This window comes from Carex rostrata, chromosome 13, assembly GCF_964058835.1.
Source record: "Carex rostrata chromosome 13, lpCarRost1.2, whole genome shotgun sequence".
NCBI classification, from domain to species: domain Eukaryota; kingdom Viridiplantae; phylum Streptophyta; class Magnoliopsida; order Poales; family Cyperaceae; genus Carex; species Carex rostrata.
In genome coordinates, this window is record NC_135930.1 from 8,700,868 (window position 1) to 8,724,726 (window position 23,859).

Sequence of the window (23,859 nt, forward strand, 5' to 3'; positions counted from 1 at the left end):
GGAATTAATCGATAATAATAAGTTATAATCGGAAATAATCGACTTATTAATCAGAAAAATTCGTAACAACTTAATTACCGCCAACAACTAATTTGCTGATTAATCAGCTTAAACGGACGTTTTTAACAGCACGGTACAGAGCATAAGATTAATGATGTGTATATAGATTCCTGTGTCCCAACTCCTTTAACAAGTACTTCCAACGACACGGCACATCAAGGTCTAACACTATGTCGTGCCCGTATCCTTATAACCTGTGCCGTGTTCAAATATCAGATGTCAAAATTAACTATACATAGGTATTCTCAAATTTATACATTTTGTCAGACACAACCAATAATAATAAAATAAGAGTGAGGCTATGGTACTATGTATAACATATATTGGTCCGCACTATAGATTTAAATTTTCAATTTGAAAGACATATATATGAATCATTCAGCATGGTCTTTATACGAATATGTACTTATAAATTAAATTTTTTATTTCTTTAGAAAATATTTACTATTTTTTTAGACAGTTAGAAAATCACTTGATTGAAAAACCATAATTTTCTAATCATTTAAAAAAAATAGTAAAAAAATCTTAAAAAATATAAAATTTAGTTTACAAGTACATATAAAGACTGTGTTAAATGATTTAGATCAATCTTTAAAATTTTAAAATAAAAATATTGATCCGTAGCACAGACTAATCCACACTATGAATAGTACCACAGCCTCACTCTTTTTTTTTATTAATATTGGTTGTCTGACAAAATATATAAATTGGGAAAAAATATTCTTCGTCCTATTGTTATAAAACTGATTCTCAAATTGACAATTTTGCTTGCTGCAGTGGCATTACAGATTTAGACCAACTTTTCATGAATTTTCAACTGTCTGAGTTGAAAGTAAAATTATTAAACACGTGCGTTCATAAACTAGGCATGTTTTTTTAAACTTAGAAACAAAAAATATATAATTCTGTTATTAGTTTCAAAATACAGAATAGTTAAAAAGAAGTATGTAATACAAGAATTTGTGAATATTGCGAGGTGGAAAAAAAAACCTATTGTCTAAGGTAAGTTTACAAAAATTACTATTTTGCGAGAATGTTATTAATTACTTTTATCCTTGCAGATATTCATAGATTCTTGTAATCCCCTCTCTCTTTGAATAGTTTGTATAAGCTGCGAAGCCGTGAGGATGTCTTTAAAATTTCTCACAAAATTAATAGAAACATTCTTTTCTATACAATATTTCTCACAAACTTTTAAAATTAAGAGAAAACTAGGTGCGTCTGTTGCGGCTTCGCCACAACCCAGATTTATTTGGTTTTGTTGACGTACTGGGTTCTTTTCTCTTTCATTGTGTATTTGTTGCTGCAAATATATCATTTGGAATCAAAATTTGAAAAAAATACAATTAGTACAATTTGATGGAGACATAACTCCTGTAATAAAACACAATATATCATTTGGAGTGTATTAACTGCCATAGCTGCCATTATCTCTACAACGTCATTATGCCTCTTATTTAAGCTACTACTGTGCCTCAAGCCTCGCTTTGCTGGATTCGGATCACCCCAGGTAACTGATTGAAGCAAATTACAAGCGGACGGACCAAATTAGTTCTTTCAAATTGGCGCGACTTCAAAAACAGAACCCCTATACTTCAGCCCTGCTGGATTAATCTGGGCAATTTGTTTGTCATTTGCTTGAGTTAGGTACCTGGGAGGATACGTATTCCGCTTTGTTTGGGTATTATGAAGATTACATGTGAGCTGACAGAAAAATAACAATTACAGAAACAATAAGCATCTATGGAAAATTTAACTTCTCCAAGTATGTTCAATACATGTATTTACAACATACGGTGTGTGTAGCTTTTCCCAGTTAGGACTGACATTAGTGCTGTCAAAACAAAAAAGGGGACTAATCAATAATCAAGAGGGAAATGTAAATTTGGTGTTCAAGATTGATAGTGTTGTCAAAATAATTTCTCCAGCAAACTATTTGCCAAAGGAAGGCAAAATCATATGAAAGTGGGGGGGGGGGAAGAGAATCAACAACTGCTAATAGGTAAGAAAAACAATGCATGATTGTAATTGTAAAACCTTTCTGATCTAAGTGAGATTAATTTCATCTGGGAAGTTTTCAAAAGATCAACCAATTTCACTTGTGAGTATGCAAATAGAAGTCACAATGAGTTGGCTGACTATCTGTCAAAAAAAGGAAGAATAAAAGGGTGGGACCACACTGGCTACTCCTATCCGATATTTGAACCTTAGCAGCAGTTTTACTGGTTTTTCTTAATTTTGCCTTGATATACTTTTATATCATTCTATGATGTGGCAATGTTTGTGAATTGAAACTGGCTTCTGAAGTAATATATGCCTAAGGGCTTTCAGAAAAAAAAAATGGTACTATTTTTAAATTATTTTCTTTATACTGTGCTCATCTTTCACTGTCAATTTCCTCTCATGCTCATATTGTAAGTCCTTCATTATTATGAGAAATAATATCATCCATACGGCAATATCTACATGATTGTTTTCAAATTCCATCAATAAACCATATTAATTATAATATAATATATTCAGTCTAATAAAAAAAAAAATTCAGGTTTTTCGTCCTTGAACTTTAGTTAAAAAAAAAATGGGCGATGCACTTCCATTGAAACAAATTAATCCTTCAAACTTTACCAAATTAACCATATTAGTCTTAAAAGGATCAATTTAGTTCCCTTTTGAAAGTTAAAGGACTGATTTGGTGCCAATAGAAGTTTGACTAGGTTTGTTTTCTTCTAACAAAGTTTTAAGGGGTTTTTTTTTTTAACCTCAAAAGTTCAAGTGCCAATTCACTGCAAATGGAAGTTCAGGGTCAGGGACTAAATTGATTGTTTTGAAAAAAATTGGCCAGAACCTGAATTTCACAATTTTTGAAAAAACATGCTTACCTTGGACCAAGCAACCCTTCGGTATTGTTTAGCAATTTGTTGCACTATTCTTCGGTGTCTTTGTATCCAATTGTCTCCTACCAAGTCCTTTGCTTCTGATCTAGAAAAGTTTTCAAACAATAAAAATAAATAAATATAATCATAAGTTGTTTTAAAAAATCAAAGAACAACCTTAATAACATTTGACATTTAACTCAATCAAGCACCTGATATAAGCAAAAGAATTGAGAGGTCATTTTAAAACTCATCTTCTTATTTGGATCAATAAAAATAAACGGAAAAAAATGGGACATATACCTTTGAACAGATCTGACCATGTAGCGAATATTGTTCATGAGGAAAAGAGACGTCAGAGCCTGATCTTTGTATTGTTTTCATTTTGCATCTAAATTGGTTTGAAGGGCTTGCATTATTCGCATGGTCACTGTAGCCAATTGTGAATGCGACTCATCTCCACTGGTTCCAAATTCTTGGAATAGTTGGGGGGGTTCGATCCCCTAAATTTGAGTTTAGATCCGGATCATCCGATCAGAATCTTGGCCAATCTACCTCGACGGGGAATGCACATAGCCACTTTAATATTTGTGCCAAAGGAGATTGGACGGTCTAGATCTAAACTCAAAATTTGAGTTAATTTAGGGGATCTGAATTCAGGTGGGTGGGTGCATGTTCCACAAAAAAAGGCTAAGAAATGAATTGGCAAATATTTCTCACACATTATAAGGTAACTTTATTAATCATACATCTATTCTATTATGAAAACAAATTGCAAAATTACCCTTTAAAGATTTCACATGGAAGTGTCCTTACTCGAAGAGGAACCTAACCGTAGTTTATGACAAGAAAAGGACACAGAAAGGAATTAGCAAATATTTCTGATGCTTTATAGAGGTAAGTAAACTTGATATCTGGTAATTTAAAATGCAAAATTATCCCTTTACACATTTCACATGAAAGTGCACTTACTCAAAGAGAAACTTGACATAGTTTATGACACAGCTACTCAAGGGACGAACAGTGCCATCAGCGACAGTGGTCTTCGTGGTGTCTTCCTCTACAGCATCAACAAAATTCAAATTCCACTTTGTGTTTTAATGTGCATATACTCTTTGGTAACTACACTTTGAGGAAAATAGTAAACGATATTCACATTCCATTTTGTGTTCTGCTTACATACCTGTTCAAGAAAACTGGGAGAACCGTTGGGCAAGCGATTCGTAGTAGACCACACAACTTTCTTGTTCTTCTTTAGAGTCACGGTGAGAAAATAAGTTGCAAGCAGAATTATTACATGACCAATAAATATAATAATAACAGCTTATATGTCAACAGCTATGTATGGTTATACATGTGTGAAGTTTAGCAATAGCATTGTGAAACATTTTGGATGTCGTGATGATTTAGTTAGTCCTACGCGGGTTGTTGATTTTTCCAGCTTGACTGGTGCTAATTTGTGTTTTGGCTGTGCTGACTGTACTAGTACCTGTGCTGGTACTGGTGCTTATTTTCCCTGTTTTGAGGTTGTGCTGATTTTGACGGTACCTATACTGGTACCAGCCCTGTTATGGGTTTCTTGTACTGGTTGTGTAATGGTAACAACTTGCTTGCTGCTTGTTGTGCTGGCTGTACTTTTGTACTCACAGTGCAGCCCTTTTTTGTTCTCCCTTTTTCCCCTTCTCTGTGATGATCAACAACAGGAGAAAGACTGTTGGTAGAATGATAGTAAATATAGTGAATTTGAAATGGACTGCCAACTAATAGAAACTGAAACTGCAACGGAAATGAAATACAACAGAATTAGAGGCACCGTACCACCACTGGTCAGACTTTTTGTGTTTTAGCTGTGATGACTGTACTGGTATCTGTGCTGGTACTGGTGCTTATTTTCCATGTTATGGGGTTTTTCTGTTGTTGCTGGCACCTACACTGGAACCAATCCTGTTGTGGTTTTCTTGTGCTGGTACCACATTTCCTGCTGCTTCTTGTGCTGGATGTACCTTTGTGCTGACAGTGCAGCCCTTTTTGTTCTCCCCTTTCTCCCTTAGCTGTGATCATCAACAACAGGAGGAAGACAGCCAACTATCTTGTGGTCTTCAGGGTCATTGTTTTAATCGGAAGAGAAAAGTATAAACAATAGCCACAGGAACAGTGAGGCTATGATAACATGCGTAGCACCGAATGATCCGTACTATGGATCAGTATCTTCATTTTCAAAGTCTAAATAATCGACCTGAACCGTTGAACATGACATCTTTATGGAAATGTACTTGTTGATCAAATTTTATATTTTTTGTACATTTTTTTTTACTATTTATTTTGATAGGCAGAAAATTACTTAATCTAAAAATTCTAAGCCATTCAAAAGTAGTTATTTTGTACCTATATAAAAAACACTAAAGGAGATGTGAAATTTAATCTACAAGTACATTTTTATATGGAGATCATGTTGAACAGTTGAGATCGAAGTTTTGCACTTTCAAATGAAGATATCGATCCATACTATAGACCAATTCACCATATGCATAGTAACATAGCCTCACTCCAACAGGGGTACAGTTTAGCAGGGGGAGGCGAAGGATTAAGGTGAGGGGAAACTTAATTAAGTATTACCTGAACCTTACACTGAACTTGTAACCATCAGATGGGAACTGAAAATTAGTCAAGGTCTCAGCTGGTACACCAAGAATAAATTGGGTCACATTAGCGACTGGAAGAGGTACGAATTGGAATTGTTCATCATGGAATCAAAATGTAGGCAACCGGAAGGAATAATCAATTCTACTTACTATTAACTTGCTGATAAATTATCTATTCTGTACCGACTATCGATTTCAATGAATGAGTCGATTTTTCTGTCAATCTGTGCAGTAGGTGGGAAAATTTTCTACGGGGTAAACATATCATACCAGCGAGAGGAAGCGTAGCAGAGGTGGACTAGGGTCGACCACGGCGGAGGTTGAAACTACTTTCGACAATAGATGAAGGGGAAGTTCACCGAACCGCAAGGGAATAGGGGAAAATACCCACCGCAATAGAAGAGGGGAAGACACGGAGGGCAGGCAGAGGAACACGTAGCGGGGAAGGAAACACGTGACGACTGGGAGTGAGCGTGGGCAACCTTCTTAGCGACACGCGACAGTCTAGACGCAGTTCTCACTAAAATCGCGCAAGTGGCAGTAGTGTTTCGTTTTGGTGAAGATGACGAATGAAAACGTAAGCGGAAAATAATCTGAGCTGTTGAAAACACATCAGACGGCAATTAGATGTCTTGACACTGTTCATTGCTGATGTCACACCTCATTGAAAATTAAGGTAATATAATATCATGAATTTTATTCGAACTTTCATGTTTTTATAGTTGTGCATGTCTTTACACAATTTCGAACAGAATGTTTTTTTTTTTTTAATTTGTCCTCAAAATTCATTACATGAAACATTCTTTTTATAAAAGAGTTGTCTTATTTTAAAAAAATTACTTTTTTTTTTACATAGATTCTTATTTACGTAATGAAGTACGAGGAACAATCTATTACTAGAAATACGCTCCCAGGATGAAAGGAAAAAACCTAATGAATGATTTTATCGTTTATTCTACCTTCTTCAAGAATTTTATCAAAAAGCACAAAAATACCAAAAAAAAAAAAAAAGGGACCTAAGAATATCATTAAGAACACAAAACTTTGCAAAATTTCAGCAAAAAACATACAAAAATCGAAAACCCTATAAAATGATCACTGAAATGCTACAGTTATTTTGCAAATATTTATTGAATCCACATGGAAGGTGTTGCTTGTCATTTCTCTCATTTGCCTATACATGTCAGTGCATGCGTCGTGGGGATGTAGTCGTCATCTTCATGTATCACCTTATAAGTTGTAAGAATCTCCTCTAACAAAGCCTCGCCGTCATCTACGGCCTCTGTGGCATAGTTGCAACACTTCATTCTCCCAAAGGCCTCGAGCTGGCCCCGGAAATCATCAAGTTCCTTGCACACCATTTCAAGGATTAGTTTTGCATTCTCTTGTAATTTCATTTCGAACTGCTCCCTCATATATTTTGATTTTCTTCTCGTGTTCTTGAGTTTTCTCGCAGCATCGGCTAATTTTTTTTCCATCTTGTCAATCTTAACCTCTAGTATTTTGCGCGCATTTTTCTCGTTCTCATAATCTTGCAAAAGCCTATATCATGAAGTAAATTAGTTAGTTAGATCTAATTTAATTGAGTCACCATTTTGTAGAGTAAAAATTGTAAAATTTTCTTTGGATCGTGGAATATTTAAGTGAGACTTACATTTCTGCATATAGTGTGGCATCAGCAAGTTCACTTATCAATCTTCTATTATGAATTTGAAGCCTGCACAGTTTTCTACTGTCAGAATTCAAATCATTATCATCTCCTCTGCCATTGCCAACCTCTCGGCTTTGCAAAAGTGTCGACCCCTTCTTTTCGGTTGATAGATCTGTTTCCCATGATTCATCCAACTCCAACTCCTCAATCATTTTCTCAATGCGTTGGTCCTCTGCTTCATTGTCTGCCTTTGCAAAGAATTTGGCAAGAATCAACCACAGAGATTGGATAAACATCTTGAGATATGGATATAGAGAGAGCATGTTGTGAGAATGTAAGTATGAGAACGGAGAACCGGTTAATTCATTTATAGGATTTTTTAGTTGATAATTTAGGTTCTGTTTAAAAAAAACATCGCTATTAGTAGTATTATTTACCGGTAATAGCATCAATATATTTGCTATTGTTCGAAATTTTATTTATAGTTATTATTATTAGTAGTGATGAACATTTTAACTTCTTTATTTGGAGGACATTCAATAATAAAACACAAATAGTCTACCAAATACTAATCATGTCTCGCTTTGGTCTAAGAAAAGAGAGACACATACAGACTAAAAGGGACTTAATAAGATAAAAATGTAAACAAATCCTAAAATGGAAATGCAGAATGATTTTATATATCAAAAATGGTGAATCATATATAGTTTAAAAGTGAATATATATGTATGATTTTTAGAATAAAAAAGACAGTACCCGAACAAAAAATAAACATTTTTTGATGAACAATAATTAACAATCCGAAAAAAATATTTTTAAAATAGACGCCGCCAATTTTAGCACTTTCTAGAGCAATCATGCAAATTTGATATTTAACGCCTTCGTTGCGTTGTTTAAACTCTATCTGGGTTTTTTTAATAGAAATTTGTAAAATAAATGTCGTTGTTATCCGGCCCAGATATAACGCATTTCCCTGCATAATGATATGAATTATTCGGGTTCGGTTCGGCAAAATCAAAAATTTGTGATTCGGGAATAATTCGAGTATAATTCTGAAATGATTTGGAATTATTTGGATTAGAAATCTCAGTCCTGCAAGGAAGCAAAAAAAAACAATTATTCTTGAAAAAATTCGGAAAAAAATTGTGAATAATTTGTAAAATTTGGGAAAAGTTCGTAAAATTCGCCAATTATTCGGGTTTAATTCGGTCAAAGTTCGGTCAACCGAATAATTCAACGTTCAGTTCGGCATCACCCCAAAAAATAATTAAACGGATATAATTCTGGTATCTTGTCACTATGCTTCCCTGTAATCTCAAATACATATATACCGGTTTTTTTTTTAATACCCAAAATAAAAAACAATAGAGGACCAAATAAAGCACATCATATCTCCTGATGTATGGAAAATTTGGGACCTTGTGAAAACTCCAAATTAACAATTGGTAATCGCTACAGTGGTTGCTCTACCGAAAAAGCATCACTGTAGAGGGTACATGATCATCAATATTTACTTGTCTCAAACTCTCAATTGTTACATCACGTTTATTTAGATATATTAATAGAAACTGGAAATTTAGTAAATTGCAATTAACTTTTAATTTCTTAAAAAATTATGAACCTTAATTATAATAGAAACACAAAATGAAAAGTTGGAAATAAATATTGTAGGAGCAGGTTTCTGTTTGTTGCCCGCTAGTGATCAATTATTGATCCAAAATTGAGACATCTCAACCGTCCATCCAAATTCCAAATTTAATCGGTAGACGTTAAATAGGAGCTAGTTCATCATAAATTATTCAATTTGAAAGTCAAATACTCAAACTCCGCCAAATCTAAAATTCAGTTATTCACCCAGATAAAGCCACCTCAGACTGGATAAAACATAGTAACATGTAATAGCTAAAAAACTTTCCTATGGTTCGTGCCTCTCTTCCCATTCAAGGGAACATTGAAATAAAAACAATAAATCTAAAAAATGTGTAATTATTAAGAGAAGGAGATCACCTGCCCTCCAGGGTGCAGGAAAATTCTGCCCCCTCAGTCACTGCCGAGTGGGCCGATCACTGTTAATTTTTAAACTGAGGGTTCACCAATAGTGACTCTCAGAAATTTTCTGTCTGGAAGAAGAGGATTCGGTCTCATTATTAGAGCATCTACATCCCTGAAACTATTAGAGTTTCTAATCTGACGTGGCAGTTTCTAATCCAGTTTCAGGGATGTGAAAGAGTTTCTTATTTAGAAACTATGTAGGAAAGTTTCTTATTAAGAAACTGTTTATAAACTCTATGTTGTTCAAATGATTGGCTCAAATTGTTTCTCCTTTTTAATTTGTTGCTGACGTGGTTTAATAGAAACTTTAAAATGAGTTTCAATGATGTGAGAATTAGAAACTTTAAAGATCATAATTTCTAAAAAGTAGTTAAAGTTATTTAGAAATCATTTTGAGTTTTAGGGATGTAGATGCTCTTAAGGGCTCAGTCTCACTTGCAATTAAATTTCAAAGGTAGTTATCCTAATTTTTTTTTATTTGGAAATGTCGAATTATTCCGTCTCTTTTGTAATTTAATTGTCAGCCTATCGATTCATATGCAGACTTTTTTTTTTTTTGAGTAAAAACCAGGCAGTGGCTGCCAGGTGTCAAAATATTTCGCCGTTGCCAAGTTGAATTGTTCCTATTAGCGATGACAGGGTAAAGATTTAAAAGAGCAGTTTTAACTTCATACAGTGCACGAACCATATGCATGACTTTTATTATTATATAATCTTTACGCTTCATGAAACCAAAACGGCTCTGTTAAATCCTTTGCCCCTATGACATCAGACAGTATATTTCCCATGAGAGATTGACCATTTGACCTTGCCAAACTGTCAATGTGATTAAAATGATAAATGACGAACCAGACAGGCTAAAAAAGGATTTGTTAAAAACTACGGGGCAAATTGCAAAATGGTAAGCTACTAAGATTCTCATAAAATATTAAGTTTACATCTAATGGACACAGTGTTGGGAATTGTAACAAATAAAGGGGTATATTGATAATTAGAAATATGGAAGAAATCTAGGATCTATTATGTAAAAGGTGTAAGGCTTTATATAGGTCAACTCATTAATCAATAGACTTAATTTTTTTTGCTCAATTAAAACCTTTTCACAGTATGTTAAGAATTTTTTTAGCCTTGGCCACACCATACTTATATCTTGAATCTTGATGGTTTGCTCCTTTTACATTTGCCTTCATTTCTTTAATTGAGTTTCTCTAATCAAGAAAGTCAATCTTTAGCCTATCAAAAAATTAGAAGAATCTTGGTGAGTGAACTTCTTCCAACAAAACTAGATATTGAGCAAATATCAAATAAAATTGTTCGTTACAAAATTAAATACAAGAAATCACGAAAAATCCCAAAGAACAACTCCAAATATTCAAAGTTCCACACCAATACCAACGTTTCCAAAATAATCAGCACGCTATGATAGATTTAAAATGCATTTTACACCATGAAAACCCAGAATTTTAGTTTTATCTGATCACCACACACTTTTCAGTGACTCTGTGTTGAAGCGCCACAGAAGATCATTCTCACCAAGATGGAAGGTGGTGCTGGAGATGGTGCGCAATATCCAAGGAGCTGGAGATTATTTGTTGCATTATAATATCATGTAAATATAGAATTAGTCAAGCTAAGTTTGGAAAATATAATAGGCAGATTGTTGCCTTCTCACGAATAGCTATTCTATATATTGATATATCTCCTCCTGTTGAAATTGTACAAACGAATTATGATTTTCCATTAAATAAAATTGGGAGGGAAGGGAGCTTTCATGGGAGTGCTGTGTTCTTTATTTCTATCTTATTAATTTGACATGGTATCAGAGCGTAAGTTCAATCCTGGGAGGTAACAAACTTTTTTAGTTTTCTCTCTGTTATTTCGAAAACTTGGCAGTATCTCTCTGTTCCTTTTTCTTTTTCCTCCAAAACCGAAAATACTTGATCCTAAACAATGTCTGAAAAAACCTCAGAATCAGGAGAAGCAGCAAATACCGCTGCACTTCTGGACAAACTGACCCAACTATTAGCCATGCAACAAAATCAGATCATGGCCTTGCAACAACCTCAGACCAATACCCTATCACCTGCTACAACTGTAGTAGAAGCACCAATACATCCAAACCCAATTTCCACCAAGTTGAATGACACAAACTACACCCTTTGGTCCCAAGCAGTGTTGATGTATGTGAAAGGCCGTGACAAAATGAAACGCATCAGCGGCAACCCTCCTCCACCACCACCGACTGATCCATTATTTCTAAGATGGGATATTGATGATGCTGTAGTAAAGGGATGGTTAATTAATTCTCTAGATCAACAACTACAGAATACATTTATTCGATATCCAACTGCAAAAGAAGTATGGGATGCAGTTGCCACTACATTCTATGATGGGAATGACAAGGCACAGGTGTATAATCTGAACAAGAGAGTAACTCGGCTCAAACAGTCGGGTAGAACCATAGAAGAGTACTATCATGAACTACAGGGGTTATGGCGTGAGATTGATTATCGTCGTCCAAATCCTATGGTTCATGCAGAGGATATCACAAAATTTAATGAGTTTGTTCAAGAAACTCGAGTCTATACTTTCCTAGATGGCCTCGATGACCGGCTAGACAACGTGAGAGCTGTAGTCTTGCAAATGACAGCCTTCCCTTCGGTAGAACAAGCATACGCAATAGTCAGAAGAGAGACTTCACGACAAGGAGTTATGCTCAAGGGAGAGGAAGGACTCAACAGTTCCATGGCCATGGTGTCACAGGGGTACAAACACTTTGAGGTAAATTCTGTTTCAAACAAGTATTCAACTAAACATGAAAAGGCAAAATTAAAATGCAGTCATTGTGGTGGCACGGGACATCTAAAAGAAGGTTGTTTCAAAATAATCGGATACCCTGATTGGTATCAAGAGAAGAGGATGAAACAACAAGGGGAAAGAGTGAAGGGTAAGGCGAACTGGACTGCAACCAATCCAAACCCGGGTCATCCAGGCCCGAACTTCTCTGTTGGATTCGGTTCAAACCAGGTCGGATCTGTGGGGTCACACCAGGTGCCGCAAAAGGGATTGACAAGTCCGGAATGGTCTGCTCCAGGTCACAACTGGGCCGAACCCAGTGCTGCCATGCCACCAGTGCAGCCAAGCCGCAATAACCAGGGGACTGCTTCTACCTCAGGTTCGGGTCAGGTTCATCTGATTCGGTCAGAAAATTCAGGTACTGCAGGGTTTGCTTCGCAAGCTGAAACAACAGGTAAACAAGTGGGTCAAGGTATGTACTCATCCTTTAATAATAACTTAAATAATTGGGTTATTGATTCTGGAGCAACTGATCACATGACTTTTCTAAAAACTGATCTGACCAATTTAAGAAAACCTATCCGAGATGGGATACTAAATGCAAATGGAATGGAATACCCAGTAGAAAGCACAGGAGATGTGTGTCTGTCGAATTCTCTTAGTCTTAAAAATGCACTATTGGTTCCCTCTTTGTCTACTAAGCTTCTGTCTGTTGGCCAACTAACTGAGGAATTAAATTGTGTGGTTCTCATGTTTCCTGATTATTGTATATTCCAGGATATCCTCACGAAGGAGATCATTGGCCGTGGTATTAAGAAAGGTCGTTTGTATCATCTTGAAGAACTGAAAATTGGAAAGGCAAATGTAGCAATCAGGGGCTCAAGTTCAGAGGCACAAATTTGGACCTGGCATCGGCGGTTAGGGCATCCTTCCTTTAGCTATATGAGAAAATTGTTACCCTCTTTTTTTTCTGACTTTGATAGTTCTATGATTTCTTGTGAAACTTGCATAAAAGCAAAGAGTCACCGTGTTTCGTATCCGACTAGTATTAATAAAAGTGCTGCTCCTTTTGATTTAATTCACTCTGATGTTTGGGGACCATCCCCGGTAACTTCAATTTGTGGGTATAGATGGTTTGTTTTGTTTATTGATGATTGTACTCGAATGACTTGGGTATATTTATTAAAAGAGAAAAGTGAAGTATCTGGGGTCTTTAAGAGTTTTTATAATATGATACGAAACCAATTTGACAAAGGAATTAAATTTTTTAGAAGTGATAATGGGGGTGAGTTTGTCAATGGTGTTCTTAAGGAATTTTTTGTTGAAAAAGGAATAATTCATGAAACATCCTGTGTTGGGACACCACAGCAGAATGGAGTGGCTGAGCGAAAAAATAGACACATTCTTGACACAGCTAGGGCTTTGTTGTTTGAATATAACGTACCACAAATTTTCTGGGATACTGCTGTTAGTATGGCTGTCTATGTTATCAACCGGTTACCCACAAAAGTAAATAACTTTCAAACCCCACTAAAAACTCTTGAAACATTTGTCTCAATTCCTTCTGTTCAAAGCTTACCTCCAAAGATATTCGGATGCGTTGCGTATGTCCATCTTCCAAAACACCAACGATCCAAAATAGAGCCTCATGCAATAAAATGTGTGTCACTAGGGGTTGGACTACATAAAAAGGGGTACAAATGCTATGAACCGGTAGGAAAGAAGTGGTATGTTACCATGGACGTGACTTTTATTGAGACTGAGTCGTTTTTCTCTACATATTCGCCTCAGGGGGAGAGAGTAAATGACAGCGAATATTCTGAGAAGGTTGTACAAATTTTACAATATCCACAATCTGGGTCAGAGCCACTCGGGTCAGTGCCACTCGGGTCAGAACCACTCGGGTCAGAGCCACTCGGGTCAGAGCCACTCGGGTCAGTGCCACTCGGGTCAGTGCCACTCGGGTCAGAGCCACTCGGGTCAGTGCCACTCGGGTCAGAGATCCGTGGGTTTGAAGAACCACAACCAGAATTACTCAAGAAGGTGTTTAGAAGAGGTGAAAATAGACGAGTTTGGGTAAACACAGCTGAAGAAATGATACAAACGGACCAAATACCACAAGAGCCTGGATCTCCTGAGGAACATCCACAGGTAAGTATCTCTAACTATATTCTACCTCCACGAGAAAATAGGGGAAAACCACCAAACCGGTATGTTCCAGAAGATGGAACAAGTGTTGCTAAATACCCGATTGCAAACTATGTGAACACCAAGAATTTGACTCAACCTTTAAGAGCCTTTAGTGAAAAAATGTTGTCATTAGAAGTGCCAAAAAATGTTGAGGAAGCAAAAAGGGATAAAAAATGGGTGCATGCCATGGATGTAGAAATGGAAGCCTTAGATAAAAATGGAACCTAGTCTCTGGTAGAATTACCAAAAGGAAAGAAAACAGTTGGGTGTAAGTGGGTTTATACAATAAAGTTTGGTGCTAATGGTGAAATTGAAAGGTATAAAGCAAGATTAGTTGCGAAAGGATACACACAAACCTATGGTATTGACTTTCAGGAAACCTTCTCTCCAGTTGCTAAACTTAATACTATTAGGGTTTTATTATCTCTTGCAGCAAATCTAGATTGGCCATTACATCAATTTGATGTAAAAAATGCTTTTTTGCATGGCGACTTACAGGAAGAAATCTACATGAATCCTCCTCCCGGATACATAAACACAGGATCAAAACCAGTAGTTTGCCGACTACATAAGGCATTGTATGGCCTAAAACAGTCACCTCGAGCCTGGTTTGGTCGATTTTGTAATGCTATGAAAGATTATGAGTTTGAACAGAGTGATTCTGATCATACTCTATTCTTTAAAAAGAGACAAGAGAAACTAACTGTTTTGATTATATATGTAGATGACATGATCATTACAGGAGATGACAGGGACGAAATAAAGAGACTTGAAGAAAGACTTTCAATGGAGTTTGAAATGAAGAGCTTAGGAGGTCTCAAGTACTTTCTTGGAATTGAAGTGATGAGGTCAAAGAAAGGCATTACTCTCTCACAAAGGAAGTACATTCTTGATCTGCTAGCAGAAGTTGGTATGCTTGACTGTAAGCCAGCAGACACACCATTGATCCAAAATCTCAAGTTGGAAGAAAGTCCAGACCAAGCACCTGCGAACAAAGAAAGATATCAAAGGTTGGTGGGGAAACTTATATATCTATCACATACTAGACCGGACATTGCTTATGCAGTAAGCCTGGTAAGTCAGTTTATGCATAACCCGAGCGAAGAACACATGGAGGCTGTCATGAGAATAATAAGGTATTTAAAGGGAGCACCAGGGAAAGGAATACAATTCCTAAGGAATGGACATTTAGATGTTATGGGATATACAGATGCTGACTGGGCTGGGAATGTTACAGACAGGAGATCAACATCTGGCTACTTTACATTCGTAGGAGGAAACTTGGTTACATGGAGGAGCAAGAAGCAAAAGACTGTTGCCTTATCCAGTGCTGAGTCTGAATTAAAAGGTGTGGTTAACGGAATTTGTGAGCTAATGTGGCTCAAGAAACTGATGACAGAACTCGGCTTCCCACCTACAAAAGAAATGGACTTGTGCTGTGACAACAAAGCAGCAATAGATATCTCTCATAACCCAGTTCAACATGATCGGACCAAGCATGTTGGGGTTAACAGACATTATATTCGTGAGAATATTGAAGCAAGGATAATCCGGCTAATACAGGTGAAATCGGAAGAACAGCTTGCTGACATTCTCACTAAGGCAACCTCAAGCAAGACATTCTATGGCATACTGAGCAAGTTGGGCATGACAGATCCGTACATACCAACTTGAGGGGGAGTGTTGAAGCGCCACAGAAGATCATTCTCACCAAGATGGAAGGTGGTGCTGGAGATGGTGCGCAATATCCAAGGAGCTGGAGATTATTTGTTGCATTATAATATCATGTAAATATAGAATTAGTCAAGCTAAGTTTGGAAAATATAATAGGCAGATTGTTGCCTTCTCACGAATAGCTATTCTATATATTGATATATCTCCTCCTGTTGAAATTGTACAAACGAATTATGATTTTCCATTAAATAAAATTGGGAGGGAAGGGAGCTTTCATGGGAGTGCTGTGTTCTTTATTTCTATCTTATTAATTTGACACTCTGATCTTTCAGGCAACCTGTTGAAATTGAGACCCACAAGTAATTATCAACTTCATTAACTAGTAATATAAAGTTAAAATTAAGAAAATATTTGAGGAACAAAAGACACCTTGAAGCTGATGCACTTGAATCTGATATTCACGGGCCTGCCGTGCGGACAGACCACGTCATTGTCCCCATCTCTGCTTTTTGAAAGAAGCAAGAGATTCCTGATTACCACCTCAATCTGGAAAATGTGAAAACATAAGAGAGATAGATGGGTATAATGCTTGGATGCTTGGATAAAGTTCAATTTTTTTAAAATTCCCTTTTTTAACTGCAACAGCAGCGAGACAATAACATACAATTACCTCATTTGGGGTGCCTTAATCTTCAATGTAATAGTGTGTCCCTGCTACTTTCTGCTCTCTGTCTTTGAGAGAGTCAAGCTTGTTTATGCGGGGCCTATAGTTGGTTGGATCCCTTCTGAATGTGATATCAAGATGCTATACACAAACAGAACAGATAAACAAAATAACGAAGTTTAACATTCATAATGGAGAGGACAATTTAAAACAAAATAGGAATTAACAAAGAATAATTTTGAACTAAAACAATAAGGGATAATCTTATCAAGATGTAATTTCTGGGGATTTTCTGACATAATTTTCTTCTTTCAAAAACTTGCTAGCTGATTAGTGCTGCTTTCAAATACCAGGTACGATGCTGATGCCAGTAGTTTCTGTATTTATCACCTAATTCTTCATTCTTGTTTTATCCCAATTTTAATATTCAAACATTTAACCTTAAAAAAAATCTTCAAACATTTATTCTAACATACTGAGAGGAAGAGGTTCATTCCAGAGAGAAGAGACTGAGGTGAGTTGGCGGTACAATCAACCGAAGGCTTCCCTTCATAGACTATGACCCTATCAGCAAGATATGTTGCCATGATGAAATCGTGCTCCACAACAAAGGCAGTCTTTTTAGCATGCAAGATAAATCTCTTTATCACCTTCGCTACCACAATGCGCTGTTCAGAATCCAGAAATGCACTCGGCTCGTCTATCAGATAAATATCTGCTGGCTGAAAATATAAATGAACAGAACTCTAATACATATGATCTTAATCAGTCAAGTATATATGGACATAAAAATACACTTCCATCTTTATTATAATCTTGAATAATTCAGGTTTCATCTCCATTTCCTAAAAGCATATGTGGGATATGGGACCCAATGCCTGTAAAACACATATCAGAAACTATTCACAGGATGAGCTAATAGTATACCAATCAACAACATGACTACAATCAAAATTGTACTCGAATAAAAATTTATACTGCATGACAGAAATAGTATATTTGATCAAAAGAGGTATATAAGGTTATATTGGGATCAGTCAACATTTCGGCAATTGGCAATTGACAATACGTATCTTTGTTCTAAAAAAGGAGATGACCATATTTAACTACATACCTTTCCAAGGCAGATGCAGAGTGCAACTCGTTGGAGCTCCCCACCAGAGAGATTTTGCACCTGCTGATCCAGGAGCTGCTCTATTTGCAATGGTTTCATCACATCTGATACGAACTGGGGGTGCATGCAGGAACCCTGGATTCTCTTATGTAACAGGTTCCTGACAGTAGACTCAAACTTTGGGTTTATCTTCTGAGGTTTGTATGAGATGTTGAATTCTGGTATATCCCCCTCTGTGCCTTCCACTGAGTCAGGTTCCAGCAACCCAGCCTGTGCAAAAAAGACAGTATAAATTAGTACTGCATTAGGTATTATTACATGAATAAATCAAACCAAATTGCTAACAATTGAGATTTCGTTGTTATCCAACAGATTTGTCCTGTACTTTGTTTTTATCTATTTTGCTTGGTATCAAGGTTTAATATTACCCCAGGACAAAAAGGCCTGTCAAGGTTCAAAATGAATAAGCTCAATTGGTACAGTACCGATAGCTGTACTGGAATATGCAGGTGTAATCTTATCGATCAAAAGATGCAAACTGATAAGGAAAATGAGATCATACCAACAACTTGATGAAGGTGGTTTTTCCAGTGCCATTCTCACCAAGCATCACTACTATTTGTGAATCAGTAAAATCTCCCGCTTGCACTGAAAGTCTGAAGTTACCAAGGGTTTTGCTCATTGTAGGATAGTGATACCTGTGGTAAGTCTGAATCTCCTCAAGGGTCTCCTGAGGAGCCTCGGCAACCTATATCAACAATACATAACTAGAAATTTTAGTTCCTTGGAATGATGATATGCTTTGGTAAAATCAGGTATGTTGTTTCTTATTAGAAGTAAATCAGGTCAACCCAACCTGATCCACATGAGGTAATGAATTTTTTTGCTGAAATCCTGCCGTTACCACGACAATAGGTGCTCCCAATTTAGGGGAATTTCATGTCTGCCCCTCAAACCTCCAAAGTACATATTCCTCCCTCTAAAATTAATAATATCATATTTACCGTTCCTAATTTAAAAAACTCACAAATTTACCTAATTTATTGACTTTTGTTTAAAAACTAATGTTAAATTTATAAAGTACCCATTTTACCCTTTATTAAAAATTAAAAATGTGTCTTTATTAAAAATTAAAAATGTGTCTCCATTTATAAAGTACCCATTTTACCCTTTATTAAATTTATAAAGTACCCATTTTACCCTTTATGAAATATGCTAAATCAATTTGGTCAAGCTGGGTCATGAAGTGCAGAATTCAATCCAGAATTTCACAACCCAGTAACCTATGTATGAGTTAGTTGCAACCAAAGGTACCTTAAAAGTCAGGGACTCATCTCTGAAGCGGAGATTCTCTGTGGGGATGAACCCAGACAAGAAATGGTTGATGCCTTCTCGGACAGAGGAGGGAAGTGTGACAACTCCATAGGCTCCTGGTTTACCATACAAGCAGCAGGTGTAGTCTGATAAGTAGTCGAGTACACTCAAGTCATGCTCCACGACTAGCACATAGCTGGTTAAAACAACAAGCAAAAGATTTTATACCCTGATAGACAGAGTAAATGCAAAATCTAGCAATATATAAAACTCCAAACAAATAATATCTTCAATTGTTTTGTCCAATCTTTAATTTAATTTTATGAAAAATATATCAAACAGAGTAATGATAAGAAACTTTCAGTTCTACCAATATCTGATTGATAAGTTTTATATGCCGTCTAATACAGACTATACACATCATTATACATATTCATAAAATTATCAAAAGAAAATTTACTTCTTAGGGCCAAGGAGAGACCGTATGACCTGAGCAGCCTTCAGCCGCTGCTTCACATCCAGAAAGCTTGATGGCTCATCAAACATGTACACATTTGCGTCTTGCAGTGAAGCAGCTGCAATTGCAAACCTCTGCAATTCTCCCCCAGACAAATCCTGTACATTTCGGTTAAGAATCTCACCCAACTCCAGCTCATCAGAGAGTTTCTCCAGCATTCCTCTCTCATCCTTTCCGGACAGGATTTCACCGACTTTGCCTCGAGTACACTTGGGGATGTAGTCAATATTTTGTGGTTTCATAACAACCTGTAACAGTTGTCATGTAATAAGCAAAATTTAGATGTCTGTTTTAGATTGCTTACGGGTACTTTGAGGATTCATGAGAGTACCGGCCCCTTTATATAAGTAGCTTATGAAGAAAGATGGTCATTCTTTCAGCTGCTCATATTGAAAGATGAATAAACTGTGATGGTAAAAGTATATTTTATTGAACATCTTGTGCCCAATTATATGAAGCTCTGAATCAAGCAAAGCAACTCATACGGTGTTAGTTGCCAACAAATGATTAATGCAAGCAATAATGTAATTTGCAGGACAATCATCACAGAATTAGGCTCAAAAGATGAAGTACCTTTAGTTTATCCTCCACTAAAAGCTTAAAATAGTTTTGAAGCTCCGATCCACGAAAGTATGTTATGATTTCCCGCCAATCAGGAGAATCCTGCAAAAAGCAAAATTTAAAATTAAAAGAGAACCATTTGATTAAGGTCATCTGATAAATAGAATTTCCCATGTCCTAAAAGTAAAGAGAGATCTGTATCCTTATAAAGTCAGAAATAGTTGATTTAGACTGGGAAAAAAAAGATATCGCATACAGGTCCTTTCTATATTGCAAGAAAATATCTCATGTGAAATATAATTTTAGCACCCAACAATGTTTCTACAATCCATATAGTTACCTCATAGCGTCCCAAATTGGGCTTCAATTTCCCGCTCAAGATTTTAAGTGCAGTTGATTTGCCAATTCCATTTGTTCCCACAAGCCCAAGGACTTGACCAGGTTTTGGTACAGGTAACCTGAAGATTTAACAAAAGTTACATCAAAACGTATTGTCTTGCTTCTCTTTCTAATTTTTACCCTATATGAAAATTACAATCAAATTTACAAAACCTGTGCAACTTGAAGCTGTTTGACCCATAGCGGTGAGTTGTATCCTTGTCCAAACCTTTTGGTAGATTTATGATTCGAATAGCATCAAATGGGCATTTCTATATATACAGAGAAAACTAAAAGAAATTAATACATGTATCAAAACCAACAAAAATGCTTATTCTTGCCATCATTAGAAGGGGAAAAAAGAAGAAAGATAAGGTACCTTCACACAGATGCCGCATCCAGTACAAAGTTCTTCTGAAATAAAGGCAAGTTTAGATGTAGATTTGACCTCAATGCAGAGTTTCCCTGAACAAATTAGAACATAACATTAGAAAAGGGTACAACTAAAAGTCAATCATGCGATCATGTGCAAAAAATTGAATATCTTAATACAAAATATTCCTGTGCTTTTCAACAAAAGGAAAGTAGATATGTAACTAATCGAACTGAAAGATATTGTACAGGGTCGTGGCTTCATAAGAAGTCATTTAATAATTTAGAATTCATTCACATATGTCCCTAAGTAATATCGAAATACAATCTACACCTCCAGGCTCTAAGACAATGAAAGTGACCCATTTATCCACCAATCCATTTAATTCCCCATTCTTTGATGTGCCCAATCTTCCTTTCTTCATCATTTGCATGCCAATAAATAGTTTGGCATATCCTTAAGTGAATTTAGGTTCACTTAAGGATATAACATAGTGATAATCAGAAGTGGAACATATACATAGTTGGTATACGTATGATTCCAATTTTGCAAGCACTTTTTCAAAATTACTCATAATATTATTGAAAGTTTTGAGCATTAAAACGAAGACCCGCAATCTTATGGATCAGCCGATAGTGCTAGTAAAGGGCTCCTTGAGTGCCTCCTGGAGCTAAACAGAGGAGTTAACAGGATATTTCTCATCTGTACGTGGTATGTGCAAATATAAATATCTTTGGGGCCATTCATGATCATTTTTTTTAAAAAGATATAGATAAAATTTTCACATTATGTTGGATGCATGTGAAATTTTCCATGATCATGCAATAACTGAAATATTGAAAAAAAAATTGCTTGGTACTTCTGATTATTGGACAGAAACAGTTGTAATTTCCTGTAAACAAAACTTAACTGGCACGAATTAATTGGCCACGAAGCAGAAGTGTATAAAAAAAATAAAATATCTTCCTTCTAATATCCTGACTCAAATTTACAAATTTCCGAAATGAAATTCAAGCGAACTCCTAACATTACCTGTACTCACAACAGGACAATTCTTCTTGCATTGCTGGCCGCACTTGTTGGGCTTGCACCGATCCGGGTTCACAATTGCTATACGGGTCAACCGATCCGCCATTGTTTCTTCAGAGAAAACGGGGATAGAAAAGAACCTGACTGGGAATTGATGAACTATTATTTAGTATTAAAAGAAAATTAGCAAAAGAATAATAGAAAACGGTGCTAGGATGGTTGTTCTTATAGTTGTTTGGAAAGGAAGAAAGACTTCTTATTTATTTATTTATAAGAGAAAAACCGAAATATCCGTTTCTGCTTATGTTTGTCTTGGCGACCAAGGAACCGAAACAGTCAGCTAACGAATTGATCAATGCTTTGACCGTTCGATTTCAATCGGCCGATACATCGTAGATCGCAGTCCTAGCTATATCATAAAACAGCAGTAACATTAAGAATGATGCTATGAAGTATGCATCATTGGTCCATACAGCGGACCATGAATTTAATTTTCAAGTTTAAATACTCCATTCAATCACTCAATATTATTTTCAAACAAAATGTACTTAAATATCCAATTATATATATTTTAAACTTATTTTTTACTATTTTTCAGATAGATAAAGTTGTTTGCTCTAAAGAATCTACTCTTCAAAAATAGTGATTTTATACCTATTAATCTATACAGTTAGTAAAAATATTATAGAAAATATAAATTTGATGTTTAAGTATAATTTTATATGGAGATTATGTTAAATAATTTAGGTCAACTACTTGTATTTTGAAATAAAAATATTAATCTATAGTACAAGTACATATTAATATACACTATAGAGAAAATGTTTCTATCCACTAATTTTTGTCCACATTTTATCCACAGCGTCTTATCCAATACCTTTAACTTATTTTAATGGACTCCAGTCCCCACCCTCATAAAAGACATCTTCCGATATTTTTCTTCTCTTTTTTTCCCAAATAGATTCGAATAGGAGAATCAGCCAGGGAGCAGCGAATCGAATCTCATCTTCCTGATTCTTCGACCTATAAATCTGGACAAAGAATTGTCCTTATTGGTGACTTGATTTCGTTTGTCAACTAATTTTTCGCTGATTCTTTGACGGGAGCAGCGAGACTTGATTTCGTTTGTCAAAGAATTATTCATCTAAAGAACCTGGTCTCGCTAATTCTTTCACCATGCTTTTCAAAAAAAGAAAATCGAATTCGCTGATTGGATTTGCATAGTCCAGATTGGAATGGGTCAAAATTGTCCTATTATGGAGCATTAGTTGGATTTTGTTTTTGTCATGAACAATTTTGTAGACATATATTGGTTTGTCATGATCTGGTTTGGTTTTCTAACAGTGTTGAGACAGCAAGTTATATCGCTACCGATTCATTGTTTCTGGTTGATCTTCACCCGATCTAGTAATACTTTGAATCCAATCTAATTTGATCTAATATGCCAGCTGTCGATTTGGTCTAGTTTTCTAATTTTTGATGGATCGACTGTTCATCTTGTTATTTTACAATATTGACCTTGTCATTTTACAGTTTTATCTTGTGATTTTACAGTATTCATCTTATGGCTATACAATATTTTACAAAATCTGTCAAATAGGGAGGTTGAATTCGTAATGTCGTCGATTTGAATTTTCTGATTGAAGAACTTACAGGATTCGATATTTTGTTTTACAGTATTCGATTTCACTTTTGAAAGAATAACATGACGAATCATCTATGATCTTCATCATTTGCGATTTGGATTGAAGAGCACTGGTGAATATTATTTGTGATTCGACAGATATATTTGTGTGCTGAATATTATGGTTGTGTTAAATAGATGCTTTTGAACTATTATTTTTTTTATTGAACAATGATGTATTATAGTTTGCAATTGTTATTTTTGTGGTTAACATATGTCAGTTTACAGTATTGAAGTGTTATAGCTTTTATTTTTTCACTTTTTATTTTTGATGTTCTAGATGTTGT

General features: G+C 35.7%; 1 protein-coding gene and 1 long non-coding RNA gene across 11 annotated transcripts; both read right to left on the minus strand.

Moving 5' to 3' along the window:
• Positions 1-1,377: 1,377 nt before the first annotated feature.
• Positions 1,378-6,076, minus strand: LOC144563810 (uncharacterized). 9 transcript variants are annotated; one of them, XR_013514462.1, is made up of 4 exons: positions 4,117-6,076; positions 3,718-3,993; positions 2,940-3,324; positions 1,378-1,894 (listed from the first exon to the last, which is right to left on the minus strand). It is a non-coding gene; the product is annotated as an uncharacterized LOC144563810 (long non-coding RNA). The 9 variants fall into 9 exon arrangements; XR_013514457.1 differs by having other exon boundaries at positions 2,940-3,993; positions 4,117-5,610; positions 5,846-6,074; XR_013514463.1 differs by having other exon boundaries at positions 2,940-3,993; positions 4,117-4,617; positions 5,846-6,072.
• Positions 6,077-10,750: 4,674 nt separating this feature from the next.
• Positions 10,751-22,066, minus strand: LOC144564688 (ABC transporter E family member 2-like). Of its 2 annotated transcripts, XR_013514703.1 has the most exons (14): positions 21,892-22,066; positions 20,866-20,951; positions 20,661-20,758; positions 20,449-20,566; positions 20,121-20,210; positions 19,491-19,795; positions 19,031-19,226; positions 18,279-18,464; positions 17,717-17,986; positions 17,079-17,324; positions 16,609-16,743; positions 16,368-16,440; positions 16,256-16,275; positions 10,751-10,775 (listed from the first exon to the last, which is right to left on the minus strand). XR_013514703.1 is itself a non-coding variant. In XM_078314287.1 (12 exons), the coding sequence occupies exons 1-11, from the start codon at positions 21,992-21,994 to the stop codon at positions 16,624-16,626; spliced, it is 1,818 nt and encodes a 605-aa protein (XP_078170413.1). In that variant the 5' UTR covers positions 21,995-22,065; the 3' UTR covers positions 16,366-16,484; positions 16,609-16,623. The 2 variants fall into 2 exon arrangements, 1 of the variants encoding a protein (XP_078170413.1); XM_078314287.1 differs by lacking the exons at positions 10,751-10,775; positions 16,256-16,275 and having other exon boundaries at positions 16,366-16,484; positions 21,892-22,065.
• Between the last annotated feature and the right edge of the window lie 1,793 nt (positions 22,067-23,859).